General features: G+C 37.9%; 1 protein-coding gene across 2 annotated transcripts; it reads right to left on the reverse strand.

Moving 5' to 3' along the window:
* Nucleotides 1–886: 886 nt before the first annotated feature.
* Nucleotides 887–9,813, reverse strand: LOC104222108 (E3 ubiquitin-protein ligase RFI2). Of its 2 annotated transcripts, XM_009773296.2 has the most exons (7): nt 9,337–9,813; nt 6,478–6,647; nt 4,927–4,985; nt 3,065–3,145; nt 2,377–2,402; nt 1,907–2,291; nt 887–1,609 (listed from the first exon to the last, which is right to left on the reverse strand). In XM_009773296.2, the coding sequence occupies exons 1-7, from the start codon at nt 9,494–9,496 to the stop codon at nt 1,144–1,146; spliced, it is 1,347 nt and encodes a 448-aa protein (XP_009771598.1). In that variant the 5' UTR covers nt 9,497–9,813; the 3' UTR covers nt 887–1,143. The 2 variants fall into 2 exon arrangements, with proteins under 2 accessions (XP_009771598.1, XP_009771600.1); XM_009773298.2 differs by lacking the exon at nt 3,065–3,145.
* Between the last annotated feature and the right edge of the window lie 8,779 nt (nt 9,814–18,592).

Below are 18,592 nucleotides of genomic sequence, written 5' to 3' on the forward strand. Positions count from 1 at the left end.
TTGAACACCCCTAGTGGTAGGCAAGTTCTGCCACAGCCTCGGGGTACGGAATGGAATCATTTGGTTGACAACTCATGTGGAATTGTGAGACGTGCCCAATTTTGCTGAGAGTAGAAAGGCGCAACAAACTTCACCATCTACTAAGCCCATTCTTTAACATCCAACCACTTTATTACCCCCACTTGGTTACAAGCCCCCGTTACAAGGCTCGGTAATTGACTTCACCTAACTAATTGCTTATATAATCTTGTCCTTTTTCGATGTGGTAGTTAGAATTATAAAAAAAATCTCTAAACATAAAAGGAAGCAAAAGCACAATGAGATCCCTCTCAATTTTGTCATATTTAGCTTAAAAAGAAATATTAAGAAGATGTTTGATTCACAACAGCAGATTATTATGAATACTTCCCGAATTTTATTTCGTTAAGAATGATTTAATTTTCACCATTGGCCTATGATCACTTGTAAAGCAGATAATGGCTAAAAACTAAAGGAAAATTTTGGTGAAACTTTCCAATACTATTCCATAAATAAGAACATTTTGAGATCTACATTCTTACGTACCAAAAGTAGTCCTTATAATTGAACATTATCTTTTCTTATGTTTGGCTCCTCCCGTAAGGAGTTGCGATAATAAGCATTATCTTATTCAAAGTATACCAAATAACCATTATCTCCACTATAAAATGATTAAAAAGTCTAGTATCTTCAACACTTATTCCTTGTCACCCCTGGCCCTGGGGCAAGGATGCAGTTGGTGCTCAACCATAGAACCAATCTGAGCAGCTTCCTTCAGCCAAAACAATATTTTGGTTCATCATTCACGTATTATGTCAAACCATTTACCAAATTGACAGAAATATGTGTAACCAAGCACTGCAGATAATAGAGGCAACCACTAGCTTGAACTTTTGCCATTAACATTGTGATGTTATTTATAACCCACATGGCACAGAAACAAGAGGACACCACCGCCCCATCACACAACCCATGGCCATAAAAAAGGGGTCATTTCATGGCCACAAAACAGTTTGAACCTGCCAGATTGACAAGACTCCAACCATTATGATTGTTTTCTCAAACATACATAAATTGGGTTCATTTCACAGTGATCACAGTTCTCATCAAAACAGCACAAGAAATTCATGACCGATTCTGGGATGGCATCCTCCAAGATCCATGCCTCGGGCGGTAGCTGCCAGATCGGCTACCAGTATCAGACCCAACACCAGTGTGATGAAAGGGTCCCCAAATAGGATCTCTGTCAACCTGACTCAAGGGGAAGTCAGGCAAGTGTTCCCGTTCCCAATATCTGTTGGATACAGGATTTTCTGCTTCTTGAAAGTTTCTTCCTGAAGAACCTGAAGGATAGAAGTAGAAGCCACCGGCCTGATCAGATGATGAGGCAACTGGCCCTACTTGAGCCATCCCTCTATGACTGCTGGATCGTCTCGTAGCAGACATAACAGGAGCACGTACAGCTGGTGAATTACTTGGTTGCTGAAAATATGCTTGAAGAGCCTGAACGCGGTCACGGGTCCGAGCTGCGCTTCCAGGATAAGGAGGTATCATTGGTGAGGCAACTGAACTTCCAGCTCTAGCAGCAGAACTGCAAAAGCAAAACAAAATCAAAAATCTGAAATGAGTACAAAAACAGCTTTCCTCCTTCCCCTATTTTGGTGTTTTTCTCAAGTGATCTCAAACAAGAAAAATTTTAATCAAAGTTTCAAGTCTTTTTCCTATTTAATATTTCCTCCGCCCCTCACCCCTCACCCCCACCCAAATCAAAAATAAAAAGGTTAAGGGAACCTTCCTTTTTGAGGTACAATTAAAACCGACATTTAAATAGGATAGATAATAATTTGAAAAGAAACAAATTAATTGCCAGTGATTCCACATATCATACCCGTGACTAACAAGGAATGGAGGGACAAACGATCCTGGTCTTGGGATATCTGCATTGGTTCTGGCAGCTCTCTGAGTAACAGAGGGAATCAAGGACTGATCAGCAGTACCAACACGACTGCTTGTCACAGGGAAAGAAGATGAATGATGGTCCCAACTATGATAATGCACATCCATTCCTGGGAAAGCATAAGAAGCAGGCATCTCACTGGGAACAGATGGACTATTCCAATGATTGTTGAAATTAGGACCATCATTGATACTTCCACTCGAATTTGAGGATGATGGGTGAATTCCAACATAGGCAACATATGGGCATGGATGAGCAGCAGATGATACAGCCGTGTGTTCAGCAAATATAGCATGCTGACCGAGAAGATCATGATCTATAAAGTAGAAATGAAAACTTTCTCATTATTGAAGCATGACAAAAAGATTTAGCACTGTAATTCAAAGAGTCAGAAATCTTACATGCACTAGATGAAAGATCCCCTTCACTGCAAGCATGTAATTATAGGTTAGGAAGTATTATTAGAAAATAAAAGAAGAGAAGCAAAAGAAAAAGAAAGGGCCTAGACATGACACAAGCAGCAAAATCTACAGCAAAAGCAAGACGGGAGAAAAACAACCATACCCCATGAACACCAAGAAAATAGAGGGATAATTCTCATCATCAGATCTTAGCTTTGTTTTCTTTGTTCAAATTAAATAAAACTCAATGGCCGGCACATAGTGTTCGCTCACTGATTAGCAAGCAGTCACAGAACAGAAAGTATTAGGATCCGCAGTTGGGCTCTAATTTCACGAGGATTAATAGGATATACGGAAGTCCTAATTATGCTTTCTGTCCCATGTGATACACCAAGAAGAACTAAAGATGTTAATTTGACTTATGCATTACATAAGTTGCAGTGGAAAAAAATATTAATGTTGTAATTGAATCGAAATTTTTTAGTTTAATTTGTAAAGAAATCATCAAATCGAAGTTTAAATTTGATTACGTAAATAAAATTGACTCTGGAACCTGTAAGAAGTTATATAAAATAATATTATTAGCATAATGGTGTTGAACATTTCATCCAACAGGAAAAGAGTGATAAATTGGAGCAGATTAGATGATTTTCTATGTAAGCCTTAATTGGATAAAAAAAGGCAATACCTTGCTCCCACTTGAACTTGGTCCAGCCTTAGTTGGCTCACATGTTCGAAACTTGGAGGAGTGTGAACCTGCTCCTCTACCCTGTTCCAATTTAAATATCAGGCTCCCAACGACCGTATCCCCTATTCACACATCCAATTTCACCCTTTACAACCTGCCCTACATTGCTCCGCCCAGCCAGCTTCGTTATGTTCAATCTCTTTTGCTTTTATCAAATTAAATGTTTTTAGTTCATTTTCCTTTACAACCATCCCACCTAGTTATGTAAATTCCTTCTTTTATCAAATTAAATATTTTCTTCCGCTCCTTTTTTCCTCAATCAGCTTGTACTGCACTGCCCAGCCCCTCCAACAACCTAAGAGTCACATAGGACCATCCGATTAAAGCTTCCACACCCCTCGCCAGCCAATTGCAACCCCTTACTATTTGTCCAAACGAAATAAATTCTAATTTTGGAAGTACAAAACACATCGCCGATGAGCTTGCAGCTTGTATGTAAGCCCCTTTTTCAGGTGTCTCTTTCAGGGAATGTTATGCAGTTACAATTCTAGCCTGACAGTCTAGATAGTACAGATTGCAGTAATTCTAGAGGACAAAAATACGCAGTACCCTAACCATTTGTGACTCTCCCTATTGTTTGTTCAGTTAAAAGTTGTACTTTTACTTCTTTTTGTGGACAAGTGTACTTCCATTTGATCCACTTGAATTTAATGCTGAAATCTAAGAGCTTCTTATATTCCTTATCCGGACATAAATCAAATTAGCTAGCATCAAAATGAGGCAAAAGATGTGATAATCTCAACTCATTGTCCCATCAAAAAGAAAGAAACGATCTGAGGGCATATCATACTTCAAGGCCCTTCAAAACATTGGGATCCTTACACACTTGAGGCTAATTAGTCCCAGTAGGAAACCCATCAACATTGTGGACTCAAATTAGCTCAATGGGCCAGTTTTTATAACTAGGAAGATGTAAAATGTTCTAATGAATGGTTTATTTCCACCGCACACAGTGTATTCAAACTCAGCTTGTAACTCAGCCTCAATATGGCAAAGAAAGAAAACATAGCAATGGTGCTATAGCATTTGCAGTATGTACAGAAGCAAAGAGCAAAAGTATTGTTCCTTCAACTATGTAGGGAACTGATGAAATCTACCATGGTATCACCAGTATCTCATCTCTACAAATCCAACATAACTGATTCCTTCCACGTATAAGTTACCTTCATTAACTGGTTTAACAGAAAGAATACCAAGTAAACCACTGATTTAAAAAGAAGAAATTTAAGTAATTTTTCATAGTAAAGGAAAATTACTGATGAAGAAGAACATCCAGAAGATGACTATATGCGTTAATATCTTAATCGTAAGTAAAAGTTGCATCATGTATCCGATCTATTGATGCAGACAGAAGACAAACTAATCCTATAAAAAAACTACTTCGTCAACCAAAAAGTGAAGGAAACAAAGCCAGTGTATACAGGCATGTTGTACTAAAAATGATCATTGAAAGTTCTTGCACTATGCTCAATCCACATACACCATGAAAACCAAGAACAGCTAACTGCCAGAGAATGATCCATCTTTTGTATGCCAAAGTTCATGGGGCCATTTACTTGGGTTTTTCACTTCTATGAGTTTGGATTATAGATTAATCACTGGTGTATATGCACATGATACACTAGCCTATCCGACTTCAAACTACAAGTATCGCAGCATTCTCGTTCAAGACTATATAAGCAGACAGTACAATTTCAACATTACAAGCTCGCCTAATGAGGCAAAATCATCAATAACAAATTGTGAATGAGTTAAAAAACACAACTGATCTCTACCATAAAATGAGTAAAATCGTTTCTTACTCAAAAGACGATGGCAGCCGAGTTAATCCACTAAAAGGACACCAGTGAACTCCAAATGACTGCAAAACCTCGTACAGGACATACAACGTTTAGTAAGTAAAATTTAATAATTGGCTTGAGAAGAAAAACAATCAACAATAAACAGATCACAGAAAGAAAAGAAAGGCAAGAGAAAAGCAAAGTTATATTTAGGCACTAGCAATGCACCAACAAATGTTCATGAGCCAAGCAGGACTTCTCTTTTTCTTTTTAATGTTTTTCCTGTAGCAACAGGAAAAACACTAGAAGGAAAAAGAATTTGACAGGACAAATGGAACTTTACACACACCATAATAAAAAAATGTTTTCCCTGTAGCAATGGACAGAAGAAATGGAGCTTTACACACACCAATTAAAGTAGTTTCTTGCTACCAGAAATAATTGACAAATCATTGAAAACGAAAGTCCTCACACCCAGGTCCAATTTTATAGTAGTCAGTGTTATATCAGTAAACAGAGCACCAACTCGCTCTTCTAATGTACATGCTTCCTATGTCCACATATTCTTGTAAGAATCTTGTGATTTGTGTGTGCATGCCACTGAAGGAATTGACGTCCCCTTGCATAAAGGCGACCCCAAGTTCACCTAGGCATTGTGTTGTCAAATGGATTTTAATGATGCGATAGAATCAGCAATTCTGATGGACAGAAATATAGATAACATTTGTTGACAAAATACTAAGACTCATGGGTTTATACAAATTCAATCTCATAACATGCTGGAATTCTTCAGGCAACTGATTCAGAATACCAGTGTAGGTTTACCCTTTCAGTAAGTTGCTGCAGATGACTTTGTGGTAATGTGAAAGATCAGGATATCTCATATTATGGCTACAACCTAACTGTTTCAGGTAAGTTTTGGAGACAAGCCCAGGACGGTAAGTTGCGGAGGCAAATAACCTATGTGTGACATAAATTTCAGACAGGACATCCAGACAAAAATCTATCATACTAATCAAAGAAAAAGAAGGAATAGAATGTTCCACAAACCACTTCAATAGGCCGTTTGTATTAATCATGTTATACAATCATAAATTGTCAAACTCAGAAAACTGCAAACTTATATATCAGAAAAGACTTTCCTCAAATTGTTTAGAATTGGTGGAATACAAATTAACAGTCCTAAGCTCAAAGAACTTCATTTCTTGTTAACAAGAAGAGATTAAAGCAACAAAGAAGAGGTCTGGATGGTTGAGTACGGACATCATGACAAGGAGATGCGATTAGGCAATAATCTCCGAAACATAGTAAGCATATATAAGCAAAAACAGAACTGAAAAGGCAATCAAGAGTCAGATAAGGCAAGTCCATCTACTTCTTTAATACTAATCTTCAATCAGTTCCCAGTAGGAGAACCACATCATCCAAAAGAAACTTATGAAGACCAGATAAAGGAACGTACAATGGCCCCACATTAAAACCAGGAGAATAAAACTTTTTATTAGTAGTTACTGATAGGTTAGATTGACTATTAGATTACTGAACAGTGGGTAATAGATGACTCATCTTTACCATTTCGGCGTAGCTCAGATCATATAGGTCTTCATCATGGGCCCAATCATCCATGTTGAACTCAGGTAGGGGACGACAACCACCGGCATAAAGCCATTGACCTTTCTCAATTTTCCGACAGTTGGGACACTGCATTTGTCCCTTGATGTTAAAGGCAGAACCAATGCAATCTGCATGCCATAATGGAAAGTTGTCAACAAGATGAAATACACCCACTTAATTCTAAATAAGGAATTGTTAGAGAATGTCAGAAACAAAAGTTACTACACTCAGTAGTCCCCAGCTTCTACGCACTAATACGTTCAACAACAATAATCTTAGATACCAACAAGAGAGGTTAGTGCACACATTTGTTCCTCCCCCCTCCCCCCCCCGCCCCCCAAACACATGATAAGGTTCGTTCATCCTAGATTTCCCAAAGTTACACATCAAGTGAAGCTACAATAGAAAATGGTTTATGAAAGGAAGTTACAAGAAAGATAAATGGCTTCCACCATTAAGCAACTGTAAAATAATATCAAAGAAGTGAATAGCGGATACAAATTGCAGAGAACAACGTATAAATTGCTAGACTCAGGGTTCATTTTAGAAAGGCAGCAATATTAGAATAACTATCTCACAACCGAGGAGAATACAATAATAGCCACATTTGCCAGAATATCTCTCCTTTTTTTTTTTGATGAAGTAAGAGAGATATCATTAAAAGGCATCAAGAAGATGCAAAATAGATAGTGCTAGTCCAAAATGTGCTTAAACACTGAGAATAAGTTTACGGATAGACACCTTGTTTCACATAGGCGCATTGATGCGCATTGGCGTAGGCACGAAGTCGCTAGCGCGTACGTCTCATCTGAACAATAAATGTCACTAGTATACTGATAACTTAGTTTTTATGTAACCAATATGCATGAATATGTTAGTATTAACTATTAAGCACAGACATCACAATAAAAAGTCACTAAATTTGCATTAGAAACTTAATGCTGCTTTTTTGCATTAGAATAAGAAATTTAAAATGGTTTAGACCTTGATATATATGATTCGTATTACGTAAATTACTTTTATCGGTGCTATTAAGTAAATTCACTTGATTGTGATTCTCTGAATTCCTTAATCTTATTATTTGTGTTTATAGATATTTTTCTTAAATTACATATAACACAAATAACAAAATTTGTCTCTTTCTTCAATAAAGGGTGCACACTTAGTTGTGCTTTGTACTTAAAGCCCCAATAGATATAAACACTTTTATAACCTTTTTGCCTTCTACAACATTGGTATTCATTCATTGTACTCCTAGCTATATGCCTAGTTAATATGAGGTGTAAAAAACGATATGGCCCAACGATAAATTTCTATTTGCAAAGGGGAAAATTTGGGTTTGACTCCACTATATGTGCCCCAGATCGACTCCACAATAATAGAAACTGATCTCTGTGACCAAGTTCGGCGTGGGTTTTCAAGAAGCTAGAATATTAGACGTAAAAATGATCTTTTGAGTAGGATTCTGGGCTGATTGAATGTCGAACGCCTCGACGAAAGACCAAGAGTAAGCAATACTATTAGCACAAGAGACTTAGATAGCTAAACTACAACATGTACTCCGATTTTTTGTCGCTACTGAAGGGACCATGTTCTATGACTGAGGCAGAAGTAAGGGAAGCAGCCAAAGTGTTAGGTAATCATGATGTTTATAAAGTGAGGATGAGGATACATTCGAGGACAATGAGAAGGAATGGAGCAGAAGAAGAGCTGGTGGAAAATCATCAACAGTGACGATAAGAGAAAAGATTGTGCCAATCACATAGGAAATTTCACTTACCAAAAGAAAAAAAGAAAAAAAAGGAGGTTTCATTTACTTCCAATTTTCAGAAATCACATTGTAAGTCCAAAAAAAACTACATTGGACGTTAAGCTTTAAAATCTCAACTTGAAGAGTTCGCCCACTTCTTTTCCTTTTTATTTCCTGGTTTTCATCTACAACCTTCTTCTTACTCTGTCATAGCAAAATCATACAAATGGATGTAGTGCTCAAGCAATTTTATCATTGTTCAAGCTACTTGACCTCATATTTAAGGCTCAAACAGGACAGGCAATCCCAAAACAAAGAAATATGATTGAAGTTCTTTTATTTGGATATGTCTAAATCCTATTACTTTGGCTGGATATTTTTCTTTTTTGATCGGTTACTTTGGCTGGATACTTGTGACTACATGGTCAAAATACAGGCAACGTGTTCAAAATACAGGCGACAGTGATCAGTTGAACCTTTAATTAATCAACTTTTTTTTTTAAATTGACCTCCTCCTTTCTTGCTCTTTGTTACTTCCAAAGTTCATAGAAGTAACCAATCTCCTTTAACATCATAAACCTTTAATTTTCTTAACAGCATCTGCTAACATCCTTGAACCTTTACTTTTCTTAAAAGCATTCTGCTGTACAAAAATCAAAGTGACAATTGCTTAGACCGTCTAGCCATTCTTGGTATCCCTTCAACTTCTTCAACTTCAGACACTTAGTTGCTTTAAAACATATATAACTCACCTAGCCGCAAGTATTAAGTAAAGGGGATAATCATCATCATGTGATAAGTCTATTTAACTTGATTAACCACCTGTTTAAGTTAATGATTGCAGAAAATTAACCAAAACATCTTAATAAAATCAAAATTCTGATCTCCCAAAGAAAAAGAAAAAAAGGTAGAAAATTCCACAACTTTAGCAGCTAATCAGATCTCAGACAATCTAGCGGTAAATTTAACTACCCACAAGGTTATTGCTTGCTTTCGTCACAAAGAGTACCAGTTACGTTTTAGTTAATTAATTAATTAATTAACAAAAGTTGGAAAGACGAACTAACCGAGGTGAAATTGATGTCCACATTGGAGTTTAGCCCAAGATCTATCTCCATTGTCGGTAACAGCTTCTAGGCAAATCGAACACGCAACCGCTGATGCCTTATCTTCTCCTCCACCGCCTCCGTCACCGTCGTCCGGAAGATCCACATCATCTAATCCCATAATTTACCGACAAAAAACAACCTACAACTTCGTTTACTCCTACCTTAATTTATAAAACAAAATATTAACTAAAATTATAATTGATCTTTCTTCTTCGATAGCAACAAGAAGAAAGGAGAAAAACTTTGAGATAATTATGAAAAATAAACAAGAAAAAATTCAGAGAATTTCCGATGGGTAAGGCTGGGTGTGTATATGAAATAGAATTTGAAGGGCGTTAGAAAGCGGTGAGAGTTGTTTGGGTTGGGATAGGTGGGGGAAAGAGAACATGGATGAGGCTGTAGTGTGAGCCTCTTTTCTTTTCCTCCTCTTTTCCTATTTCCTCTCTCCTCCTCAGCCCCTGTTTTACGGACCCATCTTTTCTTTTTCTTTTTATGTTTTTTTTTGTTTGTGTACCTTTTTCTTTTTTATCTCGTACTTGTAATGTAATAACAAGAAATAAATTTGACTGCTTTCAATTGTACGTTTTTCGATAATTTTATGCTTGTTTGGTTATTCTTATTTTACTATTTGTTGTACTGTGCTTTTATTTTTGGTATAAGCATTATCGATATAATGTTATACTAAAATTTACACATCTAATGTGAATAACACTACAAAAATTGACTATACCTATATAAAATAATCAAAATCACACTTCTGTCAAAGTCCTTTTTAGCTTTATCAACACAAGATAAGATTAAATAAAATCAAAATTCATTTGGATTTATTCTATTTATACTCATGCACATATTTTATATTATATCACGCATATTCCATTGTTAATTAAAACCAAACATAATATTAGTATACCAAATTCAAAGATTATTGATCCTAGTATTGCAGTTCATGCATTATAATTTTTTAACCCAACATAATTATGTCTACAAATCAAACGATCCCAAGGGGTTGGTTCAGAGAGTAGATTTTAATCTCCATTAAAATTCAATATTTTTTATTAGTAATTTTGTTATGCTCGTAGCTAATAATACATGCATAGTTATAGCGGAATTCATATAATTTTATGCACGATAAGAGGTGAAATAAGAATTAGTATTAGTAGTACATATATTAAACATAAAAATGGCAAAACTAAATGAACTTTTTGTGGTAACTAATTAATTATTATTAATCACCAGTGTAAAGAATACAAAATCATAGCTTTATTTTGATCAAAACCAAATGAACTTTTATTTTGTTTAAAAAGAAACACAAGTTTTATATTATATATTGTGTACTAATGTGCTTATACTAATGTTTGGACAAAATTTGCGAGTACAGATAGATGGGTGCTTCTCGAATAGACATGTGACAGTAAAGACATATACGATATGAGTCAGTAAATGGTCGGTTACGAACACGTGACCGGTATTATTATAAGTTTTGAAGGTATCAAGGCAGGGGAAGAAAATTTGAACATAAGGTATCGGTTGGAGAGGTCAACCGATTTTAAGATTTTTGCATTTTTCTTGACTCAGGAGAGTTCAACTCGAAGCACATGCTTGTCTTTTCTTCAATTATCCTTATTTTACTCCCTTTGCTCTAAACTTTTATTTTATTTCATCGGATCATTGCAATGCACTTGTTTATAAACCATATTACAAATTCAACTATACCTATTTACGGGTAAACAACTAATCCAAATATAACTATTTTATGCAAGTCACTACAACTTATCACTAAACCAATCAATCCCTAAGTGTTCTCAAGAATATTGTTAACAAAACAAAATTATTCAATTTTTTTTTTTTTGGAAAAAGGTAAAGAATATTGGAACATAAACTTTTGAGTTTATCACTTTGGTCTTTCCTAATTTATTTCTCAATTTTATTTTCACATTTCTCCGTTAATGTTCTAATATTTTGAATTTCTTCTTCCAATATAAAATTAGTGCATGCTATGTATCTCGATATTAGTGGCAAAGACGATTTTGCTTAGACATATTGTGAGAATTGACCAAAAGCCACTGAAGAAATTACATGGCTATGGTGGTGGCTGGTGGGGTGGACATGATTGTTGTGAGTGAACATAAAGGTGATTGAGATCTGGATATTAAATTATTAGAAATTAACAAAGAGGCAAAATAGAAAAAAGAAATCGTTTTGGTGAATGAGCCACAAAACAGAAGCAGAAGCTAAAAAAGTAATTTTGCCCCATTATATGTGGAGAAAGGAAAAGATAGAAGAAAAGAATAGAGCGAACGAAAATTTAAGAAAGGAATTTTTTTTTAAAGAGTAGATTAAAATGAAAAGAAATAATGGTACTTTGGGATTTCTATAATACTTTATACCATACAAGTTGTGGACTCAACGTCTATTCTACACTATTTTTACTGTGAACTCTTGATCTATCAAACATATCTAACAAGTATTTTGTGACAAGAAATATTTGTTGCTTAAGCAAAAGCAAAGGAAACATCAAAAAAACATTTAAGGATTACTGAACAATAGTAGCAGGAAAGCTATTGCATTTTTCATACTACTTACTAAACATATTTTTTTAAGTAGTATAATGTGTTTTACGAACACATTATATTACTTAAGGTGGTGGGTTGACGGGTAGTTGTGAGTTTCTCCTAGGATTACCAGTAGTACCAGTAATATTTTTATTGCCGGTTGAAAGATATTTTCTTCTTGTTTGTTATTATATCTGGTACTTGGCAGTCAAGTCTACTGTTTTTGTGAATTGCTACTAGAAATTGTTGCTTCATGCATGTGACTACTTCATGCTACTTTTTTCTAGACTTTTACTTTTTTTCTTGACTTTCACTAGAATTGTTGTTCCCTAATTGATACTATTTGATGCTACTATTTTCTCCCTTTATCTTATCGCCCTTTATCTCGTTGTTTTTTATTTCCTCCCCCTATTTTTTCGTCTTCTCCCTTATCTTCCTCTTCACACGTTCGTGAGCCGAGGTTTATCGAAAATAACTTTTCTACCTCTCCAGGTAAGGGTAAGGTCTGCGTATACATTACCATCCCCAGATCCCACATGTAGAATTATACTGGGTATGATGATGATACGATGATGAATGTCTTTTACGAACAAGGGAAATAAAACATGCAATAAATTTTACTTAGAAAACGAATGAATTACACTAAATAACGAACAATTATTTGATCAGAAAATAGTAAACCAAATATAGAAGAGAAAAACAAAGCTTGGAATGGGTCAGCTAGAAATGGTCAAAGAAGATTATTTGGGTCTTTTTATTTTAATTAGAGAGACAAAATGAGGTGTTCTCCAAATAAAAATAGAACAAAATTGTCACGACCTCAAATTACCCCGGTTGTGATGGCGCCTATCACAATACTAGGCAAGCCGATTCAACATTAACAAAATCGAGTTCTTTTGTAAATTCATTTTCTAATCAAATAAATCTCAAATCTCTCATTTTAATATATCAAAAATACACAAAACAAGTACGTAAATATATCAACACGGCCCGAATCTGATATCACTAGTCATGAGCCACTAAATACAACCCAATATTGTCTGCTTAACACAAGATAAGACTGAAATATAAAATACTAAGGATAGGAAGGAGAAAAGCAGGGCTGCGAACGCCGTGCAACTACCTTGCAATCTCCGGATAATACTCTGAAGGCAACAAACAGCTCTCACTCAGAGGCTTTGGCACCTGGATCTGCTCACAAGGTGCAGGGAGTAACATGAGTACGCCAACTCAGTAAGTAACCAAAGTAAATAAAGGCTGAGTGCAGTGACGAGCATTTAAAATCATATACATACTCTAACATAGAATCTCAATAGAAATATCAAAGTCAAAATCTGTAGTTCAATTACCGAATAGCTCGTAAAAACTCCAGTTTCAATGAAAGTTCTGTAAAAACTTTTATTCAACATTTTACAATAGAGGCTCAGTATATAAAAGAAGAGTGAAAGCAGTAATTTCATAAATAAGCCCCTCGGGTAAAGTATCACTCATAAATATAGCCCCTCGGGCAAGCCTCTCAGTCATTCGTGACTCAACTCTCATCAATCAGTACTCACACTCAGCACTTCCGCTTAATAGATATCTCATAATAATAACCGCTGCGGCGTGCGACCCGATCCGTAAATATAAATATTCGACTGCGCTCACTGGGGGTGTGCACACTCCGGAGGGGCTCCTAATGCCCTGCGCCGTGCAGCCCAATCCAACATATCGATGTGGCGTGCAGCCCGATCCATAAATATATATAATTCTCACCATCAGGTCCTCGACCTCTCTCAATCATCAACCTCACAGCCACTCAGGAATTTCAGTAAAAAAATCAGGGAACTCAGCCCAAATATGTGATGACCCAACAAGTCATCACTTGTTTTAGAAATAAATTCTGTGTTCCGAGGCCTTAAAAACCTTTTTCTGTCTCATCTCGATTTGCGTGCACAGTTCAGGCACGTAGCCGGAAAGCCATTATGTGAAAATTTGTGAAAAATGATAAAATTTGCCTTTAAAATGAATTTAAGTTGACTTCGGTCAATATTTTGGGTAAATGGACCAGGACCCGTGATTTGACGGTCTCGGAGGGTCCGTAGGAAAATATGGGACTGAGGCGCATGTCCGGAATCGAATTCCGAGGTCCCAAGCCCGAGAAATAAATTTTTAAAGAAAATTATTTTCTGGAATATATATAAGTTTTGGAAATGAAATGTGTTTGGAATTCGATGGTATCGGGCCCGTATTTTGGTTTTAGAGCCCGGCACAGGTCTTATATGTGATTTAAGTTGAGCCTGTAAAATTTGATAAGAAACGGAGGTCATATGACGTAATTCAGAACCTTAGTTGTAAAATTTGAAACTTTGAAAGTTCTTGAGATTTTCTTGGATTTTGATGCTAAATTCATAATTGTTGATGTTATTTTGGTGATTTGATTGCACGAGCAAATTCGTATGGTATTTTTTTGGTTAGGGTGCATGTTTGATTTGGAGCCCCGAGGGCTCGGTGAGTTTTGGATAGGCTACGAAGTGAAATTTGGACTTAGAAAGTTGCAGGTTTTTAGCTGGTATGTTGCAGGTCTGCAGGCTTCGCAAATAGGCTTCGCAAATGCGAAACCTAGCTCGCAAATGTGAGCCCGCAAATGCAAAGTTTCATCGCAAATACGAAGACAACCTGGGCTGCCTTGGGTCGCAAATGCGACGTGTTTATCGCAAATGCGATATCGCAAATGCGATATCGCAAATGTGAATTTTCCTTCGCAAATGCGAAAAAGCCCTGAAATCCCCAGTCATCGCAAATGCAACAATCCCGTTGCAAAAGCGAGTTCACAATTGCGAACATTAATTGCAAATGCGATGATAACAAGCTTCTGAAGGGTTCGCAATTGCGACCAGGATTCACAATTGCGACATTTGCGACCTGCAAATTCATAACTTAGTCGAAAATCTTTCATTTTTTGAACTCTTTCAAAACCAAAACACTCTTGGGCGATTTTTCAAAGACAAGTACTCTTCCAAATCGATTGTAAGTCATTTATAACTTGTTTTTATTAATCTTTAACATTTTTTCTCATGATTTCAACTCAAAACCAAAGGTTTTCATGAGGTAATTGGGTGTTTCGGATAGAACCTAGGTTTTATAAATTTTGGGGATTTGGACCTCGATTTGAGGTCCGATTTCAAAATAAATTATATATTTGGGTTCATGGGGGAATGAGTAATTGGCTTTTGGTTCGAACATCAGGTTTTGACCATGTGGTCCCGAGGGCGACTTTTGACTTTTTGTGAAAAACTTTAGAAAACCTATTTTCATGCATTGGAATTGATTCATTTAGCATTTATTGATATAGTTAAGTAACTTGTCGCTAGATACGAAGCGAATTGGTGGTGGAATCAAGAGGTAAAGCGATAGTTGAGGCTTGAATTGTGTTCGTGGCATCGAGATAAGTATTTGGTCTAACCTTAGCTTGAGGGATTAGGAGTTGTGTCTTATTTGCTACGTGTTAACTGTGGAGTACGACGTATAGGAATGGTGGCGAGTATTTATACGTCGGTGTCAAGCATGCCCGTGAGTCCTGTATTGTAATTTTTATGACTCCATTGTGGTTTATTCGTGCTTCATATGAGAATTATATTATTGTTCCCTTGTCGGAATGCTGTTGTGATATTATTGTTCCCTTGCCGGGATGTTTGTGTAATATTATTGTTCCCTTATCGGGATGTTGTTATTATATTATTGTTCTCTTGCCAGGATGTTGTTGTTACATTATTGTTCCCTTACTGGGATGTTGTTATTATACTATTGTTCCCTTGCCGGGATTCTTTTATGATTGGTGTTGATAAATGAAATGGGAGCGGTTTGCACGCTTCCAACGATAATATATGAAATGGGAGCGGGTTGCACGCCTGCAATGGTACTATATGAAATGGGAGCGGGTTGCACGCTTGCAACGGTAATATATGAAATGGGAGCAGGTTTCATGCCTACAACGGTACTATATGAAATGGGAGCGGGTGTTGCACGCCTGCAACGGTAATATATAAAATGGGAGTGAGTTGTGTGCCTGCAACGATACTATATGAAATGGGAGTGGATTGCACTCCTGCAATGGTACTATATGAAATGGGATCGGGTTGCATGCCTGCAACGGTATTACATGTGTACTTGTTTTTCTTATTTCCTTATTTTTTACTGGTAATTGATTTATGGTGTTCCTTATATTTCTCTACTGTTATTCCGTTGTTATCTGTTACTCCCCGCATTATGTTTCCCCCGCCCAACTTTAGCTGTAATTATCTGCTTTTATTTCTGTTGTATATGATTTAACTGCACAGGTTTATGTGGTAGTCTGGTCCTAGCCTCGTCACTACTTCGCTGAGGTTATGCTAGGCACTTACCAGCACATAGGGTCGATTGTGCTGATACTACACTCTGCACTGTGTGCATATACTGATACCGGAGCGTTTGGACCGCAGTGAGGGTGCTGTCTTCAGTCCACTCAGGTGACCTGAGGTAGTCTTGCAGAAGTTCGCGGGCCTTGGCGTCTCCTCCTATCACTTCTCTTTCTATTTTTTTACTTATTCAGAGGCAGATTTGTGTAATTTCATTCAGACCTTATTTGTAGTATTCTTAAATAGTTCGTGACTTGTGACACCAAATTCTGGGTAGTATTGTACTTCAAATTATGTAGCAGTGTTTGGTTGAATTATTAAGTTTTCGTCTTCCGCATATTCGGTTATTTAATTTATTCCGTTAGTTAATATGTTATTATTTTAAATTATTGAACATGTTTAATAAAAAGGGTAATGATTTTATAATATTTGGTTTGCCTAGCTTCCACGAGTAGGCGCCATCACGACTCCCGAGGGTGGGAAATCCGGGTCGTGACAAGTTGGTATCAGAGCTCTAGGTAACATAGGTCTCACAACTCACGGACAAGCTTACTAGAGTCTGAGGGATCGGTACGGAGATGTCTGTATTTATCCCCCAGAGGCTACAGAGTTAGGAAAAACTTCACATCTATTCGTTTCGCCGTGCGGTTTGGTTTCTCAATGCTAATTGAATTTCTACTCTATTCTTTTGCAGATGGCGATAACACACGCTTCCTCATCCACTGATCAACAGCCCGAGACCCCAGCAGTAGCTCCCACGAGGGGTAGAGGGCAAGGGCGAGGCCGTGCTAGAGGCCGAGGTAGGGGCAGAGCTCAGCCCAGAGCAGCAGCACCAGTGGCGGAGCCTCATGTTGAGTTTGATAATGAGGTTCCAGCTCACGCAGTTCCGGTGGGCCCAGCTCAGGTCCTAGAGGGGTTCATTGCTACCCCAGTACTCCAGGATGCTTTGGTCCATCTAGTGGGCCTTATGGAGAGTGTCACCCAGGCAGGCTTGCTTCCTGTAGCACCAGCCATCTCTCAGGCTGGAGAAGGAGCCCAAACTCCTGCTACTTGCACTCCGGAGCAGATGGCTCCCTAGTTTCAGACTCCAGTAGCTCAGCCAGTTGGAGCAGTTCAGCCGGGTGTGGTAGCTCAGACCGGTGATAGAGCAGCTATATTTGCCGATGCCTTATGGAGATTGGACAGGTTCACCAAGCTCTTCACTACCACTTTCAGCGGTGCATCTTCTGAGAATCCTCAAGATTATTTGGACAGCTGTCATGAGGTTCTCAGGAACATGGGGATAGTGGAGACCAATAGGGTCAACTTTGCTACTTTTTGCTTATCTGGATCCGCCAAGACTTGGTGGAGGAATAATTATTTGGCTAGACCAGTTGGGTTACTAGCCTTGACTTGGGATCAATTTTTTCAGCTGTTTTTGGAGAAGTTTCTTCCTGTCACTCAGAGGGAGATCTATCGGAGGTAGTTTGAGCATCTTCAGTAGGGTTCTATGACTGTTACTCGGTACGAGACCAGGTTTATTGATTTGGCCCGTCATGCTCTTTTTATACTTCCCACTGAGAGAGAGAGAAAGAGAGTGAGGAGGTTCATTGAGGGACTCATTCAGCCTATTCGACTTCAGATGGCTAAGGAGACAGGGAGTGAGATTTCTTTTCAGGAGGCGGCCATTTGTCAGGAGTGTGGAGATGGTTTTGTCGCAGGGAGGCGGTTAGGGGTCTGACAAGAGGCCTCGTTATTAAGGCAGATTCAATGGCGCCTCGTCTGGAGGTAGGGATTTGTATGGTAGAGGCCATCCTCCTAGGCCTTTTCAGTCAGCACTTCAGGTTTCTCATAATACTTTAGGTGGCCGTGGTTCTCATATGCAGTATTCTGATCAGCAGTTCTATAATGCACCACTAGCTCCTATCAGTGCACCGCAGCTTCAGAGTTTTCAGGGTCATCAGCCCCAGCAGTCGAGGGCTTATTTTACTTATGGCGACACGAGGCATATTGCTAGATATTACCCTCAAGCACTGAGCAGTTCTCAACACCAGGGTTCCCGTGCCATGGTTCAGGCACCGAGTGTTCCACCGCCTGCCCAGCCAGCTAGAGGTAGGGGTAGAGGTGCTAGAGGTGGAGGTAGAGGTATTAGAGGTGGAGCTCAAGCCGCTAGAGGTAGAGGCCAGCCAGCAGCAGGCCATCCCATAGATGTAGTTTAGAGTGGTGGGGCCCAACCCCGATGTTATGCTCTTCTAGCCAGACCTGAGGCTGAGTCTTCCGCTGCAGTTATCACAGGTACTATTTTGG

This window comes from Nicotiana sylvestris, chromosome 1 (assembly GCF_000393655.2).
Source record: "Nicotiana sylvestris chromosome 1, ASM39365v2, whole genome shotgun sequence".
Taxonomy (NCBI): Eukaryota; Viridiplantae; Streptophyta; class Magnoliopsida; order Solanales; family Solanaceae; genus Nicotiana; species Nicotiana sylvestris.

Bases quoted from the DNA above. Each gene is read 5' to 3' on its own strand.
- LOC104222108 (XM_009773296.2), bottom strand. From the start codon at position 9,496: ATGGGATTAGATGATGTGGATCTTCCGGACGACGGTGACGGAGGCGGT. The intron at 6,648-9,336 runs GTTAGTTCGTCT...TATGGCATGCAG, and splicing joins TGGACATCAATTTCACCTCG to ATTGCATTGGTTCTGCCTTT. The intron at 3,146-4,926 runs GTAAGAAACGAT...AAATTGGAACAG, and splicing joins CGGCTGCCATCGTCTTTTGA to GGTAGAGGAGCAGGTTCACA.